Source organism: Cryptomeria japonica, chromosome 6 (genome assembly GCF_030272615.1).
Source record: "Cryptomeria japonica chromosome 6, Sugi_1.0, whole genome shotgun sequence".
In the NCBI taxonomy this organism is placed as follows: domain Eukaryota; kingdom Viridiplantae; phylum Streptophyta; class Pinopsida; order Cupressales; family Cupressaceae; genus Cryptomeria; species Cryptomeria japonica.
In genome coordinates, this window is record NC_081410.1 from 167,991,528 (window position 1) to 168,011,111 (window position 19,584).

General features: G+C 34.5%; 1 protein-coding gene across 3 annotated transcripts in view; it reads right to left on the reverse strand.

The window, feature by feature from the left end:
• Positions 1-8,183, reverse strand: part of LOC131033271 (tRNA (guanine(26)-N(2))-dimethyltransferase 2) — a 29,791-nt gene extending 21,608 nt beyond the window's left edge. Inside the window, exons 1-5 of one of the 3 annotated variants that reach the window (XM_057964444.2) lie at positions 7,975-8,114; positions 7,781-7,841; positions 7,538-7,659; positions 6,859-7,230; positions 95-182 (exon numbers count right to left, since the gene is read on the reverse strand). In XM_057964444.2, coding sequence (XP_057820427.1) covers positions 95-182; positions 6,859-7,230; positions 7,538-7,651 — 574 coding nt within the window. In that variant the 5' untranslated portion in view covers positions 7,652-7,659; positions 7,781-7,841; positions 7,975-8,114. The other 2 variants (XM_057964443.2, XM_057964446.2) reach the window with 2 other exon arrangements.
• Between the last annotated feature and the right edge of the window lie 11,401 nt (positions 8,184-19,584).

Here is a 19,584-nt window from a genome sequence, read left to right on the forward strand (position 1 = left end):
GCGAAAGCAATGAAACTCATTATGTATGTCATGCCAATTAGTAAAAAACAACCCTGTATTTTTTATAGAAAAGTAGATTACAAGTGGAATAAACCTTTATCGTTGTCAATGGCTACAACTGAGCCAACACCTTCTACTTCACGAGCATAACGCAAAGCCCGCAATCCTGAAGCAGCCAATGCCTACAAAAGAAAAATAATGTCTTAGTCTCTTGGACATAAAGATGTTACCAATAAAAGGAGCAGCATGCAATATAAATGGTTTCAAGTTAGAGAGTTCATGATCATTATTAGACCTTAAAACCTCTATGAATTGAAATAAATCATTCAAGGAAAAAAATTTATAACCATGTCTATTTCTATTGCCATCCATGCAAGGTAGGCATGCCAATAACTGAAAATAAATTCGCTTTTACTACCACATCTTTAAGCAAAGAGATTGGTAACTTCAATAGCAACGGTTCCACCTTGAACAAAAAGGTCTGGGAAATAAGTATATCTTATAAGAAATCTAAGCTAGTATGATCATTTTTTATTGCTTTAACATGGTGATACTATAATCTGGGAATCAGTGTGTGGGCTGTTGCAGGCATGCCATAAACAAACTACGATATAATAATCCAATGAAACTGTTCAACAACAAAACATGCAAAAAAAACAGATTAAAACCTTATATTGGGTAAACTCAAATACTTAACGGTCATAGCAGACAGCCCAAAAAATCTAAAAAGAAAATCATTTCAAGCTTGCTCATTGGGCTTAAACTAGTTCAGGTGTCTATTGGTTACTTTTGACAAGCCATCTCCCAGGGGGTTGTGTACCTAGATATTTATATATTGTTATGAACTAAATTATCTATCTTGTTCTAGCCCCATACTTTGTCAATGTTATAATGTTGTGTTATCCTCATGTTATGCTTAGGAATAACGTAGTTTATGTTTGCAAAAGGGTCATTTATGTGAAATAAGGCATTGTAAAGTTGATCGACCTTATCTATGATATAGAAGCTAATCATCTATGGTGACTTTATAAGCTAATCATCTATGGTGACTTGCATCTCACTTGCGGACTATATGCCTTTCTTTTTGACTAAATAGAGGTTTCCCCTAACTTTCTTATCAATCGATATTATTTGAAAACTAGGTCACCTGGTTCAAGTTCAGCTTCAAATTCAAGGACTACAATTTGGAAAAGAAAATGCAACATAAAGTATTATAGAGTAAGCTTAATCTAAATTGTGACAATTGTAAACAATTATTAAATATGCAATAATTTCATCATATACATTTATATATAATTATACTTATTACTCTAATACAAATTAAACAACTTCTTTCAACTAGCTTACCGTAAAGTAATAGTATAAAAGTTTGGTGGCTGAAATAAAGACAACATAACACGAAGTTTTTTAACAAAACTTTTGTCACCTAAATTTTTTTACAAAAAGATGTCTGGTTGGAAGGACTTTGGAGACTCATGAAACTTTAAAAGGAAGCTGACATTTTTTTCAGAAAGTAGGGACTATAATAATGAAGCACAGAAAACTGTTAAACAATTTTTCAGGCGGCATGTTGTTTTCACTAATTTTGTGGGATGAAGAGAGGACTGCAGTTCAGAGTCAAGAAGCTCCGATAAGATCAAGGAAATAAATGCAACTATCTAGGGTACAATTCCTAAATGATAAATCCATAGAGAGTGCATATTTTGATGCATACTGCCCTAACTCACCATGTAATGCTGTGTAAAAAACAATTTCCAAGATCATGGTAATAATCTCAAACACCTAGAAAAACTTAACCTCTGAGAAGCAATGAGAAGTTTTTAATGGTTGTCAAATTATGGATGGATCATATTAAACCATGAGCCATTTCATTCCACTTTTAAGAACAACCAGCCTGGCATGATGATATAATCTGCAATGCCAAGGCCTATGACAGGTTGAGCTAGAATTCATTAGAAATTTTACTTGAGCACATCAGCTTTGTGAATCACCAGAAGAAGATGGGTTAAGAGTTGTGTTTCATCACAAAGTGAACAGCATCCTCGTAGATTTCTTCCCATTTGAAAGGGAGTTGCAAAAAAGGGATCCCATTTCCCCTTATCTCTTTGTCTTGGAAGGATATGCTCTTGGAAGACTCGTGATACAATGTCACCAGAAACAGAATTAGAGAATTAAAAGCATCCTCTAGTACCTCATTTCTTATCTTTAGTTCATTGAACATTCAATCCTAATTGGTACTCCAAATTGACAAATAGCCAGATGCTTCAAGCAAGTTGAAGACTATGAAACTACTATAATTCTTTAAAATGCATAAAATAAGACAATCCCAAACATCTGAATACTTAGTTTTTAATACCTGTCTCCAAGCATATAACTATAATTCTTTAAAATGCATAAAATAAGACAATCCCAAACATCTGAATACTTAATTTTTAATACCTGTCTCCAAGCATATAACCAGGTACTATTATTCCCATGTTCCAAGACAGGACTAAACCTCAACTATCAGATGGTTTAATTGATCAATATAACTTAAGTTACTAGTTTGGGTTCACGTTCAGGTATGGGGGTTTTGGATATGCCAATATGGCAACAACAAAAAATTATGGTTGGGTTTGTTTTAGGTACGTCTTTAAGAATTAACAAATAAAAATCATAAATAAATACATATTTGCAGCCTAAAAAGGGAATTAAGTTCAGTATACCACATAGCTTGCATACAATAAATTATTACTAATCAACACCACCATATAAATAAAAAATACCACTTCAATGTTAATTTGCCAAACTCAATTGTCATGATAGATATTCATTGTACAATATTAAAATAATGAAATTGGAAATCAACATCATATGGGTCTTCATAAAGATCATCTTCATTATTGACATTAGATGATGAAGGTAAAATCAAAAGAACCAAAAAGAGTGTCAAGGCACTCACCCTAAAAGTATAATAGCTATCTAACTCCTCAAAAAAGGAGGTTGGTGGGAAGCAAAAGCATCCGAGTCAATATGCTCAAGTTCTACATCCCACAGCTTTGTTGCCCCTTCCTTGTAGTCATTTTGTTTGTGCAAAAGAAGGCACAAGTTGGAATGCACTTACACTAACTCCCTATCTTTTTTTATGTCAACTAGTTGCACTTTATTAAGAGGATGAAGTAGCATGCACTCCACTTCTGCTCGGATGAAGAGAAATTGACAACCTATTGAGGAAGGGTTAAGTCACAAATAAAACTTCACACTTGAAAAAATTAACTTCAAAAATAAAAAAGAAAATCAAATTAAGAAAATTTTAGATAATAAAAAAAAAACCTACTTGAAATAAAACTTTGATCACAAGAGATTGTAGGTGTTGGAACGTTTGGCCATGTAGGTATAACCAATTGTGAGCATGCTGCTTATACTTTTTGCGAAGAGTGAAAATAATTTGACCATTGGAGTGTAAAAAATTAACAAAATCTTTTGTGATTACATCCTCCAAATCAAGATCAGAAAAGAGTCTAACAAGCACTAGCTTGCACCTATCACTGACTTACACATCTCTATATGATGCAATCTTCTTCGACAAATTAAGGATCTCCATATGGTTACTTTGTTTCATTTGCATTTATCTGAAAATAATTTCTTTAAGGTCTGGCTCTCATTTATGACAATATTCATATTTTCAATCATTGTGTTGATACCACCATATACCTCTCTACAAACACTGCTTGTCAATGTCAATATAAGGGATCATATTCAAGATGCGTTCAATGAAACTAAAAAAGTATTACACACAATCCCACTAGAAGTCATTGAGGATCATTTGCTTAATATTTGTTACACTCACTATTGGATCACCTCTATATGAACCAAATTTGTTTGATGGTCACGCCAAAACTGCCTCATACACCTTCACAAGTCATCTCAAGATGATTGTGTTGGAGACAAATCAAGTATGAATAACCTATATAAAAATAAAAAATAAATCAAAGAAAAAAACATACTTACGATTTTAAAAATAAATTACTAGAGTGAAACATAAAACTGTATTATTTTGCCTACGGCCCTACATCCAACAGCACCAATTTTTAAAATGATTTAAATATGGCCTACAACATGTAGTAGATGGTGATGAACATTTAGATCTCTTCATCCTCGACATATAGTTTGATCCAATCAATTTTATTGCACATATTTTGTAGAATAAGGTTGAGCAAATGTTGAGCAAATGGGCAACACTGTTCAAAAGACATGTATAACATACCTCGACCAACAAAGCAATCACTCAACATTTTTTTGTTTTCTATTATGACTTTTACAATGTTACTAAGCCCCACTTCCTTAATGACCCCTATGAGGATGCTAGGAATAAATTGTGTTTCCTTTATCTGCCTATTCACAACTTTCAAAAACATGGCCCCTTTAGTGTACATTGCAATCACATTGATAAAGGGCCAATTATTCACATATCCTTCCATCTGTTGGAAACAATGAACACCCTTCTCTTGACCCACAAATCCCTAATGGGTTATTTCAATGAATCTTATACATAATTTCACCTCCTTTGCCAATACACTTTCTCATAACCAAGGCCCTCATACCTTTTTGGAGTCTCATTAATATTGCTCACCATTTCTTGCCAATATGGTGAGTGAACAGCATTGAAAGCCAACCAATTTGCATAGATGCATCTTGAAAAGGGTTGAACAGCAATCTCTAAATATTCATTTTGAAATGTCTTTTCCAATTGGTCCATTCACTTTCTTATGTGAGGTAGGCTCTTCTTGATGTGTGAGAAAAAATGAGTGGCTCTATACCACAACTTCAAGAATAGATGGAGGAATAGGGGGGCTCATTGCTTGATATTACTTCCTTGTCAAACAATCACTTGTTCTGTAGCTAATTGCTTCTTATGCTTCCTCCTACTCTCTAATATATTCCAACATTTTAGATGTTGACGAGGAAGCCCTTCTTGCCTAGGCAAGTTTTGATGCCCATTCCAAAAAGACCAAACAAATGGGCTTTCACCTAGCTATATTTACTTATATATTTTACATAACATCCACTACAAATCCAAAAATATCCTCTACCACATGGAACCTACTATATCATATCAACATACTCCTATAACAATGAATTTGGGTTTACATTAAAGTGGTAGGCAATCGGAGCTAGAACTGGCACCAAGTTTGGAAAATAACACATTGCAAACAAAGAATATATATAAAATGGTGCCATATATTTTCGTTTGTTAAAAAAAAGAAAAAAAAAAGAAAAAAAGAAAGCTTGCCTTCAATTTAAGAATCTTCTTCTGCGATCTCCTTGACAGCTAATGGGCTCTTGCACACACATACGAATAGCAATCCAACCATTTTGCAACCTTCAATTATCAATCTTCAGCTCTATTTGTGTAATGATAAGAAACAATGTAAGTTCGGCAAGTGTATTTGGTTTGTGCCTTTTGCATTATAAACAAGGTAAAATAGTTTGTTTTAGTCTTTCGAAGTGTTTAGATGTCATTTTTGCGGTTAGGGTTCATGTTTTTGGGTTGATTAATCAACCTAATGGTCCAAAAGGAAAAAAAATTAAAAATCTAAATTGCAGCAGGGTTCACCCTGGTTTCTTTGCGGATATTGCAGAACAGACCTACCTGGATTTGCCCAGATCAATTGCAGAACGAACCAGGCAAATTGTACCTGGATCCAGTGGTTTCCTTAAGTGAACCAGTAACAGAATAAGTTGGATGACTGGAATGGTAAATTGCTTACAACAGATCATACACTACAATTGGTGAGGACTGTTTTATGAGCCTTTCCTGTCTGATTTATGTCAGTTCAACGAATCCCAGCTAAGGGAGCAGAGAATAACATTGACATTCAGCGCCAAGTTTCTTAGGCTAGTCAGAGAAGAGGAAGAGAGTAACTCTACTTGGAATAAAGTTTGCTTACCTAAGAAGAATGGAGGGGATGGGGTCATACATGTCCAAATGAAAAAAAATCTAGATTGCTCAAATTGTTTGGAGGATGTGTGAGGATTGAACCTATTTTTGAAGCGAAGTCGTCATACAGAAATAGCTGAAAACAGAACAGACCCCTAGATTCAACACAAATTTATGTTTGCCACTCTAAGTACTGTTAGTAATCTTTGCAAATGATCAGAAGTGAACAGCAAGCAAACTTTTGAGAGGATGTCTAGCTCCTCTCAGGTCCACTCCTTAGCTTACACAATAAGATAAAATATTAAATTGAACAAAAACAATAACACCAATAATCTGGTAGCAAAAAAAAACAATACCTCCAAAATTAGAAACTTGGATTGGCTATCGACTCTCCTAAGGAAGCAAAGGAACAATGCAAGGATGGACCATAGTGCAAAGCATATATTGTACAATGGCATATGCTACCCCAAGAAGTGTGAGCTATTGAACCAATGTCTTTGCCTTTGTCCTTGTCAAATTTCTAATAAAGAACATGCCCATAATTTCACAATTGAGAAAGGATCCTTCAACAAGCAAAGTGCATTGATGCTACTACTATGAATACAGCTCACCATTCCCATATCCATAAAAACTGTCACATGAACAATAAGATTCATATCCAATAATGTAAAATTCCTCTTAAGGTTTCATCCTTCTAGTCCAATATCTAACCAATATCATATTAGTGTTTGTGTGTCCTGGATTTCATTTTAAAAACTCACAATTAATATTTCCCATGCTACCACTGACACAAAGCATGAAATTAAGGACAGACTCACAAGTAATAGCTAACTTTCAAAACTAAAACTCTGGCCGAATTAGTTCCAGATAGTTAATTCTTAGAATACTAACAACATGCTAAAACTAAAGTTTTAGTTCAGATATATGTTGACACTGACCTCAAGAATGCGAAGCGGCCTTGGTTCCTCGCGTACTCTCTTTATAACTGGTTTAGCTATTTCATCTGAAACTTCACAGACTTGATCTGTGACTTCTGATTGAGCCCCTCCATTTGAGAAATTATTTACCCCATTGTCTTTTTCCAAATGGGCTGTATTCACAACAGTAGCTGCCTCATTTATTTCATGATCAAAAGCTGGTGTAGATGCTCCGGGTTCAGAAGAATCACATGCTGCTAGTACAGGAGCAGCCTGGGTGCCACTTGCACCCATTTTCCTGCCCTGTTTCTTAGCCCACATTTCAGCATACTCTTCCTTAGATTTAGCCACAAATGTCCGCAGTACTGCAATTGACAAATCTCTGTTCACGACCTGAAGCCCAATGAATTATTTGTATTGATCCATTTGCATATGAATAGAAAATTAAATATAACAATCTACAAAAGGTTCATTTCTCTATTTAGCTCTTGCAGATGCTGGATTTCACTAATACAACCTAAAACCCAAGTAATTATTTGTATTGATCGATTTGCATATGCATAGAAAATTAAATATAACAATCTACAAAAGGTTCATTTCTGTATTTAGCTCTTGCCTAAATGTGGACAATGGATAAACAAGGCAAACTCAAAAAACATTTATATAAGATGACAAGGGCTAGATATACATCAATATATACCTGGGTTTTGTTGTAGAAGACATCATTCCCGTGCATAAGAATATCGGCCTGTCCCTCCTTGAGGATGGTGTACTGACTCGGATCTGAGGGTAACTCCTGTTTCTGCTTTCCCATGTCTTCCTCTGCAAAAAAACATGACTATTCATTCAGTTGCCTTGTCATTTCCCTATTAATCTTGATGAACATTTACCATCAAAATATAGGAGGAAACAGAGATAGCTCAATCACTATGGAAAAACCCACATTCAAAACTGACACAATATGTATTGCGGCTCTCCTCAAACTCACACAGCGTACAGCTCCTCTGCCGAACAGCAATGAATTAAGTTCCGAAAGCTTTTACAAATGTTAAAGTCTACCCAAGTTGTATACTTCTGAGAAAAATATAGAGGATGCCTAGAGCTTTCCCGACAAAGAAAAGAGAAGTAAAGGAGCACCTGTAATAGTGTTGAGAGAGTGTGATTGTTGTAAAGGAAATTGAATAAATCCTGCAGACGACCTAAACCCCAACCTCGGAAACTTACCGAGTCGTCCAACTCGAGCGCAGTAAGAATGAGCAAGGAAGTATAAACCCAACATCAAAGGTTTTAAGTATAAACCCGTCAATGAAAAGCAACTAATTCTTAGAAGCACATCTCGCCTTAGAACTCTAAAACATTCTCACATAGCTAACATTGTTTTAAAGTTGAAATAATTAGCATTTTTTTAACCAGGGGCAATTTGTTGAAACATCTTATATACAACTATCACAATTCAAGGAAAGGTACAAAAATTTGTTACTTGCTTCAAAGATATTTAGGTTGTTTATCTATTGGGTAAATGTCTTGGACAATATTGTTTGCACAAATCAATAGTTGAGATCCTCCCCATAAGTCTCTTACGATCCTTCAATTTCTAGGTAAAGTACACTGAAACATATCATGTGTGTTCATTATTCCACTTAAAAAATAATTATATTATTATATTATAATGAATATTAAATAATTATATTATGATATTATAATCTATAATAAATTATTAAGATATAGTAAATTATTAAGATAATATTATTTTTTATATTTTTATATTTCTATTAAAGCCTTCACCAAAGCAAAAAAAAATCTATTAAGAGTAATTATTATGATTATATTATCATATCTTTATATTATTAATATTATAATATTAGATTGACATAATTACAAAGTTAATTGTTACTATGATGGAGCAAAACAAATAAAATGTTTTTTTAACTTTTAATGCATTTAAGTGTCACAAACACGTCAAATTTAATGCTTCTAGTTTCTATTAACACGTATTTGTGCATCCATTATGTGAGTGTAATTTGCCTTCGACTTAAATAAGGAAACAATTAACTCTAACATGACAGGCATTAACTCTAACCATAATAATAAGCCTAACTTTGGTACTAATTGAAACCTAATCCTTACACTATCTCTAACCCTAGTTTAAATCTTAGAAACACCAACTCCAATCCTAATTGAACTCTAATGCTAACCTTATGCCTAATTAATTGTAACCCTAACCCCAAACTTTATCCTAGAATTTTGATCATGTACTTGAATCCTGAGACTAACTCTAACCCCAATTAAGCCCTAGAATGGAAACCTTAATTTTAACTAACTCATAACCCTAACTACAATCAAAAGATGGTACATATTATTTAATTTTGTTATATATTATTTACTATTTACATTAAATTGAAAAATGAAAAGCTTAATTTAAACCAACACTGACCCTAACTAGAATTAGTAGATGGTACATATTATGTAATTTTGGTATATAATATTTAAGAATTATATTAGGTTGAGGATTGTAATTCAATTCATAAAAGATGGTAATCTAAATATTGTAAAATAAAATTTATAAATTTTCTAATCAATTTTTATTCTAAAATAATTTTTAAAGCATTTAAGATTTGAATAACACTAACTCTAAGTCCGGATGAGCTCTAAAACTAACCATAATTCTAATCTAAAGCTAAATTGATATAGCAAAACGAGTAAGGAGAGAGGGAGAAAGAGGAAGAGGGAGAAAGGTTGAAATTTATTTTATTATATAAATTAAAATATATATATTTTGTATAAGATAGATAATTATTAATTATATCAATTTTAATAGCTTTTAATTATCATTTTGGATTTTCATACAAATATATAAATTTCAAACTTAAATCTTTTTAATGTGCATATTTTGGTTATCTTTTTTATTTTATCATTTATATTTTTTATAAATTAGAATAAAATATTTATAAAAAAAAACTCTATATAAGTAAATTTTTAATAAGATAAATTTCAAGCTTTAATCTTTTTAATCTATATAAGTTAAATTTAAATTTTACAATTTCATACTTTTATATAATTATATTTTTATATAATCAAATTTTAAAATTATTATATATTATTCCTAAAGCTTTAATATGAAACTGATAAAAAAAATTGGGGAGTTGGATATGTTTTTAGCACATTCATACAAAAATAATATATATATATGAATGACACACACACGCACGCACGCACACGTGCACGAACACACACACATGCATGCATGCATGTATATATAGATAAAAATGCATGTGCATATATATATATATATATATACACACACACACACATACATACATACATATGTATGTGTAGCTAAAAAATAGAATTAAGTTTAGAATGTCATATATCGATGCATATGCTAAACAAAACCATTATAAATTTAAAATTTTGAAACATAACATACTAATTTAAATTTAGTTTTCAATATCAAAAATATCAATCTAGAATCTCATGATAGATAAGTTCTAAGTTCACCAATTAGCATTGTAGGTCTTAAGAATATCAAAAAGATCAAACTAAAATCACTAAACATTTTGGAAACATTTCAGCATCTAAAAACATGAACCCTGGACGTGCCCACAAGAGATCCAATTTTGGTACGTTTTGTACCTAGAATTGCTCGAAAAATCCCACAATTCAACAACTTAGATATCTAACAAAGAAAAATATGAATTTGATAATTATACTTTCAAACTTGATTTTTATCTTTTAACTATGTGTATAATTAATTAATATTTGTGTTTAATGAAAAATCAATGTATTTTAAAAAAATATTGACATAATAAAATCATTCTCACTTAAAAATATTAAATGTTTGCTTCTTATAATTATATTACTTTTTCATATTTTAAAAATGTAATATATAATCACAATTTAAAAAATTATAAATAAAAAAATTCCATCATTATGAATTTTTATATATTTATTTTATTATCATTGGTAAAAAAATATAATCTAATAAATCAATAAAATCATTTAAATGAATTATTTTTAAGATTAAATACCACAAAAAAAACTTTTCACCCTCTACCTAATCTCATTATAAAAAAAAATTATTTTATCGATTGAACTGTTTTTACATGTACTATCTTGTTGCTCCCAAAAAAAAAATTCTAGTTGTATTGATGCCACAAAGCCAATAAAAGAGAAAGTATGTATAATGCCTAATGTAATATTTGTACACGGGAAATCATAATCGTTAATCAGGATTAATAAGCAACCATTAGATCTATCTAATTAACAAATTTTGAATACAACACAATAAGAATGATATTGAAATTAACAATCAAATTAATTAAATCGAATAGAATCCATTGTTGATCACGAGCATCAAGACTCCTATTGCTCTTTTGCTCCTTGTGGTATGGTGTCTCTCAGAGTTGCGTTGTGAAAACCTACAGAATGTTAGCACGAGAATTTGAAGATAGTGGTTGTTGAAAAGGGGAATTGATGCTAAATTTATAGATTCTAGAGGGATTAATTGGACAACTAAGATTGATTTGAGAACTGATTTGATTGACGATTAAGATTTCATGTGACAAGTTGGTGAGAGAGAATCACTTATGTTGACTGAATCTAATTGGTGGATCAACTGGCTTGATTAGAGAGATAACTGATCTAATAGGGAGTTAAATAGAATTGATTGCATAGTCAAAAAAAGGTGATTGATAGTTAATCGGATTGATTGCTTAGTCAAAAAAAGGTGATCGATGGTTAATTGAATTGATTGCTCAGTTAAGTGGATTGATTAATCAAAAGACTAATTTGATTGATTGGTTAACTGATTTAATTAGTTAGTCATAAAAGATTGATTGAGAGTTGATTGGATGTGAGTAGCAGTTTGGAATTTTAGCACGTGTTGTAGGAAATTGGCATGAAATGAAGTTTAATTTGCATTTAGATTTTTGAAAATGCCAAATGACATGCAAATTAATGAGAAATTAAATAAAATTAGAATTTGAAAGAAATATAGATTATTCGAAATGAAGGGAAATTTAATTAAATGAATTTATGAAATTTGTTTAATTTGGAGACATAATTAGTTGATCAAATAATTTAAAGAAATTATTTAATTATGGGGAAACGAATATTTAACTTAATTAAATAATAAAAAATATTTAATTAAGATAAAAATTGAAATTAAGTAAATAATAAAATATTTAATTAACTTTAAAGGGGAATGATCAAATGATTAAGTTACTGTTGTCCTTGTTTTTGGCTGTCACAAAAACAAGATAACCCCTACAAATTTTGTCCAATTTGTAGTCCATGTGCTCTAAGCATGCTTTTCAAGGTAGTCTTTATTCCCCCTCATACGTGATTTAGGACCCTCGATTCTTGATTAAAGGTTCTAGTCCTTTTTGGGGTCTTCTAAGTTAGTTTTTGTGTTTTAGTGTAAATCATGTTCACAAACCCGAATTACACCTCTTTTGTGCACACAAGTGTAGATCGAGGTTATAAACCCGAATTACACTTCCCTTCAAATTTATAAGGTCTGGTGCAAATCGGGTTTGTAACCCTGATTTACACCACTTTATAGCCATGTAAAAATGCATGTTAGGTGTAGGTCTGGTTTATAAACCCGAACTACACCTGAGGCCTAAAATCAGTCACACCTGTTTTTGGTGTAAGACGGGGTTATAACCCCAACTTACACCAAGTCCTTCCCTTTGGATGTAAGTTGGGGTCGTAACCCCGCCTTACACCAACGTCGATGCACAAGAAAAATGGTGTGTCTCCCCTTCACGATGTATGTCGGGGTTATAACCCCGGCCCACATTGTTTTCTTTTACGATTTTCCCAAGTGCTTTCATATGGTGCATGTCGGGGATATAATGCCACCATACACCATGGTTCCTTCCCATGATGCATGTCAAGGGGTATAACCCCAACATACACCAAAATCCAGTTTTCCTTTCCTTTGCTTTGAGCAAGGTGTAAATCAGGCTTATAAGCCCAACTGCCACCATTTGGTATTGTTCGATCTCCCTATGTGCAAATCGGACTTTTAAGCCCAATTTACACCATTTTGTATTTTTTAGTCTCTTGAGTACAAATCAAACTTATAAGTCTGAAATGCACTTCTTAAACCCTGATTGGCAATTTTGGGTATTTTTTGTCTAACGTCGGGAATTCTTCAAATCCATTGTTGCAACTCCATTTCAAACATCAAATTCCATGTACCAAGACTTGAGAATTTCAAAGTACAGGCTACCAAGTGAGGACATGAAGACTCCATTGGTGAAGAATGTTGGAAACAAGATGAAGCTCCATACACATAGTCATCTTTATGCATCTCTAGTCTAGTGTCATTTTGTAATCTCAATTGACACCTCCCGTGTCATTTTGTATTCATGCTTTTGCATCTAGAATGTGCACAAGTTCTAAGTCAACTAGGACTCTTCCTTGATTTAGTCATAGTTTTCCTAGATTATCTTATTGTACCTTGCCTATATATATGAGGGTGCTCGTTGTAAATCTATCTACTACTTTTAATCTTATGCAACGAAACTTTGTTGAATTGAAGAGCAAAAGTGAAACTTTGAGTTCATATTGTTGTTTCGCAAATTTGATCAAATAAGAAGACACCTTTGGCATTCAGACTTGTGTTGGATTCATTGTGATTTATGGTGAGAGCGCTTTTATGTCATTCTTGTAATAAAATCTTATTGTGATCAAATAAAAGCATTGTGTTCAGAAAATATTAGAGAGTAGAATAAGTGTTGGCTTGTAAACTTTGTGTTACACTTCAGCTCTTGTTAAATAGAATTGGTAATTAGTAAAAGAGGTAACAATTTGAATACTTTGAGCTTCATCTTGTTATTTTGAGAAAAAGTTAGATAAATTATAATAAGATAGCATTTCAAAGACTTTGTGCTTTGCTTTGTCATCTTGGTTAGAAGGTAGTGTAGACACCTAGTTCTGTCCACTTGATTAAATGAATTTTATATTTGTTTAATTATCATTCATCCAACTAATAAATAAATTCACATTTAATTAATCTTTTCCCCTTTTCCAACTATTAATTAAATTAATATTTAATTAATTCATCCCAACCCTCTTCTCCTATTAATTAAATAAATTATTTAGTTTATTTAATTTAGTTCACTTAACTAAATTCAAACCATTAATTTTTTTTTTAATAGATTAATAGTTGCAAAGGGGTAGCACCCTTGTATTAATCAAAATTGAGAAATACATACCTGGTTCAGAAAGAGTCGTGGGGGGAAAGAGGCAGGAAGAAAACCCCCCACCATTGCTCCAACAAAAAAAGGGCCAGTCAAGCTGGCAAAGATCCTAAAAAGATTTTAAAAACAACCAGAGGAGGACAAAAGTCGGTTGAAACCAAAAACCTACAATTATCTAAACAGTGCAAGAAAATTAGATGTGGAAAACCAACGAGGAAAACCAACGAGGGCCATAGCATAGGACCAAGGAGGACGATGCGTTCAAGATTCTTCATCGTTTGAGTCTGGGTCCTCATCATCGGGAGCAGGAGCAGCGGCTGCATCCAGAATAACCGAGCAATCACTCCCACAAGCAGCATGAGCCAATGATTCTGCTTTTTCCCAGGGGTGGCGGACATCATCCAGAATCCATTCTTCGTCGCGGCCAAGACCCCAAGAGTTGCCTTCAACTATGTCACTGTTGGCCATAATGCCAATGTCTTCTCTACCTGAAAGACCTTCCTCCTAGATAAAGGTGCTCCTCCAGGAAGTCGTGAAGCCTGGAAATATACCGACAATCTTGCAAAGGAACTCAATATTTTTGTTAATAACAAGCCAGGAGGCCTCCAGGGCATTGAAGTCAAGAGAGTTTACAATCACCTTTTTCCGCACCTCCACACCATTTCCCAAGCTCATATAATAATTCTGGGGGAAGGGCAATCTGAGATTGTCGTCAACATTGTCCAACACTGCGTCAATTTCCCCAAGAAAGCAGTGCTCGAACATCATTGGGTGATAAGCTTCGCCCTTTGTTTGCTAATCCTCGTATAGAGCAGCATAGCTAGGAAGAAGGTCGGGATGTCTGCATTGGCTATGTATCTGTGGTATGCATTAAGGAATTCCTCCCCCAAAATTATTTTAACACAGTGAAGAATCAAAGGGTGGCTTGAGGAAAGAACCGATTGCAAACACTCATCAGAAGATTTGCCTAGGAATGCCATCTGACAGCAGGTTGCTTCCAGCAAAATTGGTGTTTCCATTGTAAGGACAACATAGCAAGAAAGAGGGAGAGCTTGATATGTTAAAAATAGGCAGGTCATTCTTTATTTATCTCAGCAATCTCATAAAGGTTGAGGAGCTTGAGGACTTATCTAATCGAGCCAAATTATTTCGCACAAACAAGGCACATCTCAAGCATGCCACCTTTGATCGCTATTAATTGCCTCTTTGATGTCAGTCATCATTCGACTTTATGATATCTAACGGTAATGATGAAAATTAGATTATCTTCTGACAACAACTCAACCGGAGCTGGAGTTAGTGGCCCCGGTAAGATCAAATTATCGAAACCATAAAGAATACCGGTAGGAGTCTAAGCAAGAGACCTGATAAGAATACGTCTCCCGGTAAGTGCTACCACCAGTAGGGGCCAATACATCAAGGAAACAAACATTTCATTCTTAGAACAGGATCGGTTACATCACTTAAGCCTTATAAACCACCATAATCAAAATAAAGATGTGCCTCAATCCAAACAGGGTATCTAAGGAAAGAAACGATTGTTGTCGCTTATCAGAGATTTGCTAGATTATCATTATGGCAAAATCTGCAACAGGATTGTAGTAACCCCAATGAGATCCTATACCAGAATGTAGTAAGTACTGGTTAGGGACAGGTACAATAGACCTATGTGAGCGACAAAATCACCAACCGGAAGAGGTCGAGGAACCAGGATGGATACTCTTATCGGTAGGAGCCTGAATACCACCATCAAGAGAGACCCATAACCGGTAAGAGTTCAACTCCCGGTATAAATGATGGACCGATAGGAACCAAGACATTAGGGGACCAAAGCAGTTCATTCAGCGGCCAAAACATGCAGCATTTAACCCTAATAATCGTTGTGATCAAATTTATCTATGCCCTAGCCGAATACCTGGATCAAGGCCTCCATCTGCAATTGCCATCTTAGATAGTTTGTCTGCTTCCATATTGCCTTCTCTATAGATATGGATAATCCGAAAACCTTCAAAGGTCTCAAGAAACCCCACTATAGGTCAAAGCCATAGGTTGAGACACCAATTGGGGGTATGGTTACTATGAACAACATTGACAACATTTAATGAATCACCCTCCAAATGGATTCTTTTTATTCCCAACTAAGACCCTAACTGCAAACCTCTTAATGTCGCTTGGAATTCATCCTCATTGTTAGTGGCCAAACCAATGTCTTTAGAAAATTCCTTAATACAGATGCCGTCAGAATCTCTAATAATACAACCAATACCACTCCGCCCTGGATTCCCTACAGAGGCACCATCAAAGTTAATCTTATACCACCCTGGTTCTGGGACTACCCATTTAACATCCAACCTTGGATTAGCCAGTATTTCAGGATTGCCATTTTCGAAAAGCAAGGGGATGATCAAATTTGGGAATGCTAGCTTTAGCTTCCAATCCCAATCAGTATATAGATTATTTTTCAACAATTTGGACTTGGTCAATTCATTTAGGAGATCAACCAGGTGGTTCTCAATTTTCCCACAGAGGGCTAACTGGCCCATTTCTTTATCTTGGAAAATTCTTCGGTTCCTTTCTTTCCAAATTTACCAAATCATCAATGAGGGTAGGATAACAAAAGTCCCCAAATAACGCCTTGTATTTTGATTTAGGCCATAGTAGAAACCAATCATCCAAACCTTTTGGAAAAGGGCATACCAGATTTAGCTTCCCCATTAAATGCCACCAACAGATGCTGGAGAATTTGCAGTGAAGCAAAAGGTGGTCAATTGTTTCCTCTCGATTCCGACATAATACACATCTACTAGGTCCATTAATACCCAGTTGAAGGAGTCTTTCACTGGTTAATATTTTCTTCTAAAAAGCCATCCAAGCAAAGGAACCTGCTTTAGGAAGAAGATGTTTGTGCCAGAATAGACTAACCAGCCAATCCTTCTTATCTACTGCAGCTTCTTTCAATTTATAGCCAAAACATACCTTATACTTACCATCAGAGGAGCCACACCATCTAATGATGTCCTCATCCGGGGATGGATGAATGATTCGATCCTTCAAAATACCAACAAAAAGATCTTTTTGATTTTGGGTTAAGGCCAAGGGGTCCAGAGAATTCCACACCCATTTATCAATACCATTCTCTTTAAATGAATGACCATAATCACAGACCTTGTGTCCCCAAAGTCGACATGTTTCTCTCATTATAGATTGGAGGGTCGGGTTATGACACAAGGCTTCTTCGCCACTCCAAGAATCTAGCCAGAAGGATGCATTTCTCCCATTTCTGACATCCCAAGTGACCTGATCGCTTATGATTTCTCTGCACTCCAGAATAAAATTCCAAATGGCCGAGCCCCTGGGAGGGTTGATAACTGTGAGAATCCTTTTGGGCTCAAGTGAGTCTAGATATTTGTGTTTTAGGATTCTTGACCACTTCTAATTACCTCCTCTACAAATTTCCCACACCAATTTTGCTCCCATAGCCAGATTCATAATAGAAATCTGTCGAATACCAGAACCCCCTACACTTTTTGGTTGACTTATTTTTTTCCAGGCAATCAAGGGAAACTTCCCTTTGTCATCTGATCCATTCCAAAGGAAATTTATCATTAAAGTAATTAAGTCTTCTTCTATAGCAACCAGTAACTTCATGCAAGCCATGGAGAAAACCGGTATGGTAGAGAGGACTGATTTTATCATAGTAAGTTTACCAACAGATGATAACCACTTCCCTTTCCAAATTTCGAGCCTAGCTTTACATTTCTCAATAAGATGTGACCAATAGCAAATATTATTACAACCACTGCAAAGAGGAGTCCCAAGGAATTTACCTGGAAAGTTTGCCACTCTTAAATTGAGAATCCTTGAAAGGACACCTTGCATATTTGGCAACGTATTGATAGAGAAAACTTTTGACTTGTTCTAGTTGATTTTTTGCCCTGATGCCTTGCAATAGTCTTCCAGACATGTATTTATGGTCCTTACCTCCCTTCTACTAGAGGCTCCAAAAAGAATAGTATCATCAACAAATTGCAAGTGGGTTGAGTGTTCAACTTCTGTAGCCACATTGACTCCCAGCCAGCGACCATCATGGTGAAGAGATTTAATCAACCGACCTAAGGCTTCAGCCATAATTATAAACAAAAATGGCAACATAGGATCCCCTTGACGAATACCTCTTGTTGAAGGGAAGAAACCATGAGATGAACCGTTAATCAAAACTGAGAATTTGGGGGTTGATATACAATTCCTAACCCAAGTGATCCATTCATTGCAGAAGCCAAATTTCCTCAATACTTCTACAATAAATTCCCTGTCCACCATATCATAGGCTTTCATGATATCCGACTTTAATATCATACAAGAAGCTTTAGTTTTCCTTGCAGTGTGGAGGGTTTCGTGAGTAGTAATGATGCCTTCAACAATAGAGCGACCAGGGGCAAAGCCACTCTGCTCATCTGAAATAATATATTTTAGAAGAGGTTTCAGTTTGTTAGTGTTACTATTTTGTATACTGAATTGCATAAAGAAATTGGTCTAAAATCACCCATTTGCTGAGGGTTCTTCTTTTTCAGTATTAAAGCTAGAAAGGTGTGATTGATGGCTCCCAGCATAGTCTTTTTTTTTGCTGGATTCTTCTACCGCTAGGTGCAAATCCTACGCAATAATGTCCCAAAAATGCTAAAAGAAGGCCGCAGGAAAACCATCAGGGCCTAGAGTCTTATCAAGATTCAACTGGAAGGTAACTTTCTTGACTTCTTCTAAGTCAATAGGTTTAAAGAGCTCTTTATTCTGTCTTTCAGTGATTATAGAGGGGATTGAGTCTAGGATTATGTTTCTTGCTTCCTGAACACTCTGGCAATTGCCATTCATCAAATATTCAAAATGTCTTACTGCTTCCTAGGCAATATCCTCATAAACTCTAGCAATACTGTCATCCAGTCTCACAACCTCTGAAATTCTGGTCTTGCTACAGTTGGCTATAGTCGATATGTGGAAAAACTTGGTATTTCTATCCCCATCCTTGAGCCAAAGCTCCCTAGATTTCTACCTCTAGTAAATTTCCTCACACTGAAGAATTTCATTTAGTTCAGACTTGAGAGAGTTCTCCCTTTTGAAAAGTTCATCATTCATGCCTAAATTTATAACAGAATTGGTTAAAACCTCCAGCTCTGCCATAATCCTAAGTTTCTCCTTATAGATGTTTTGGAACTGACTCAAATTCCACTCTTTGATTTTGATCTTAATATACTTGAGCTTCTTATTTAGCTTGAACAACCTCGAGTTGTTTCTGAGAGCCGGCTCATTCCACCATGCTGCTATCAAATCATGTAGGTCTGGCACTCTAAGCCACATCAATTCAAACCGGAAAGGACTGCAACCCTCAAATTGTCCTAAAGACACATTTAGGCAAATAGGGAAATAATCTGACCCTATAAGGGGTAGAATAGATGATTCAAGAATAAGATTTTGTGCTAGCCAATCACCGACAACCAGAAACTGGTCTAGATGTTCTGCAATTTCAGTGAAACCGGTACGC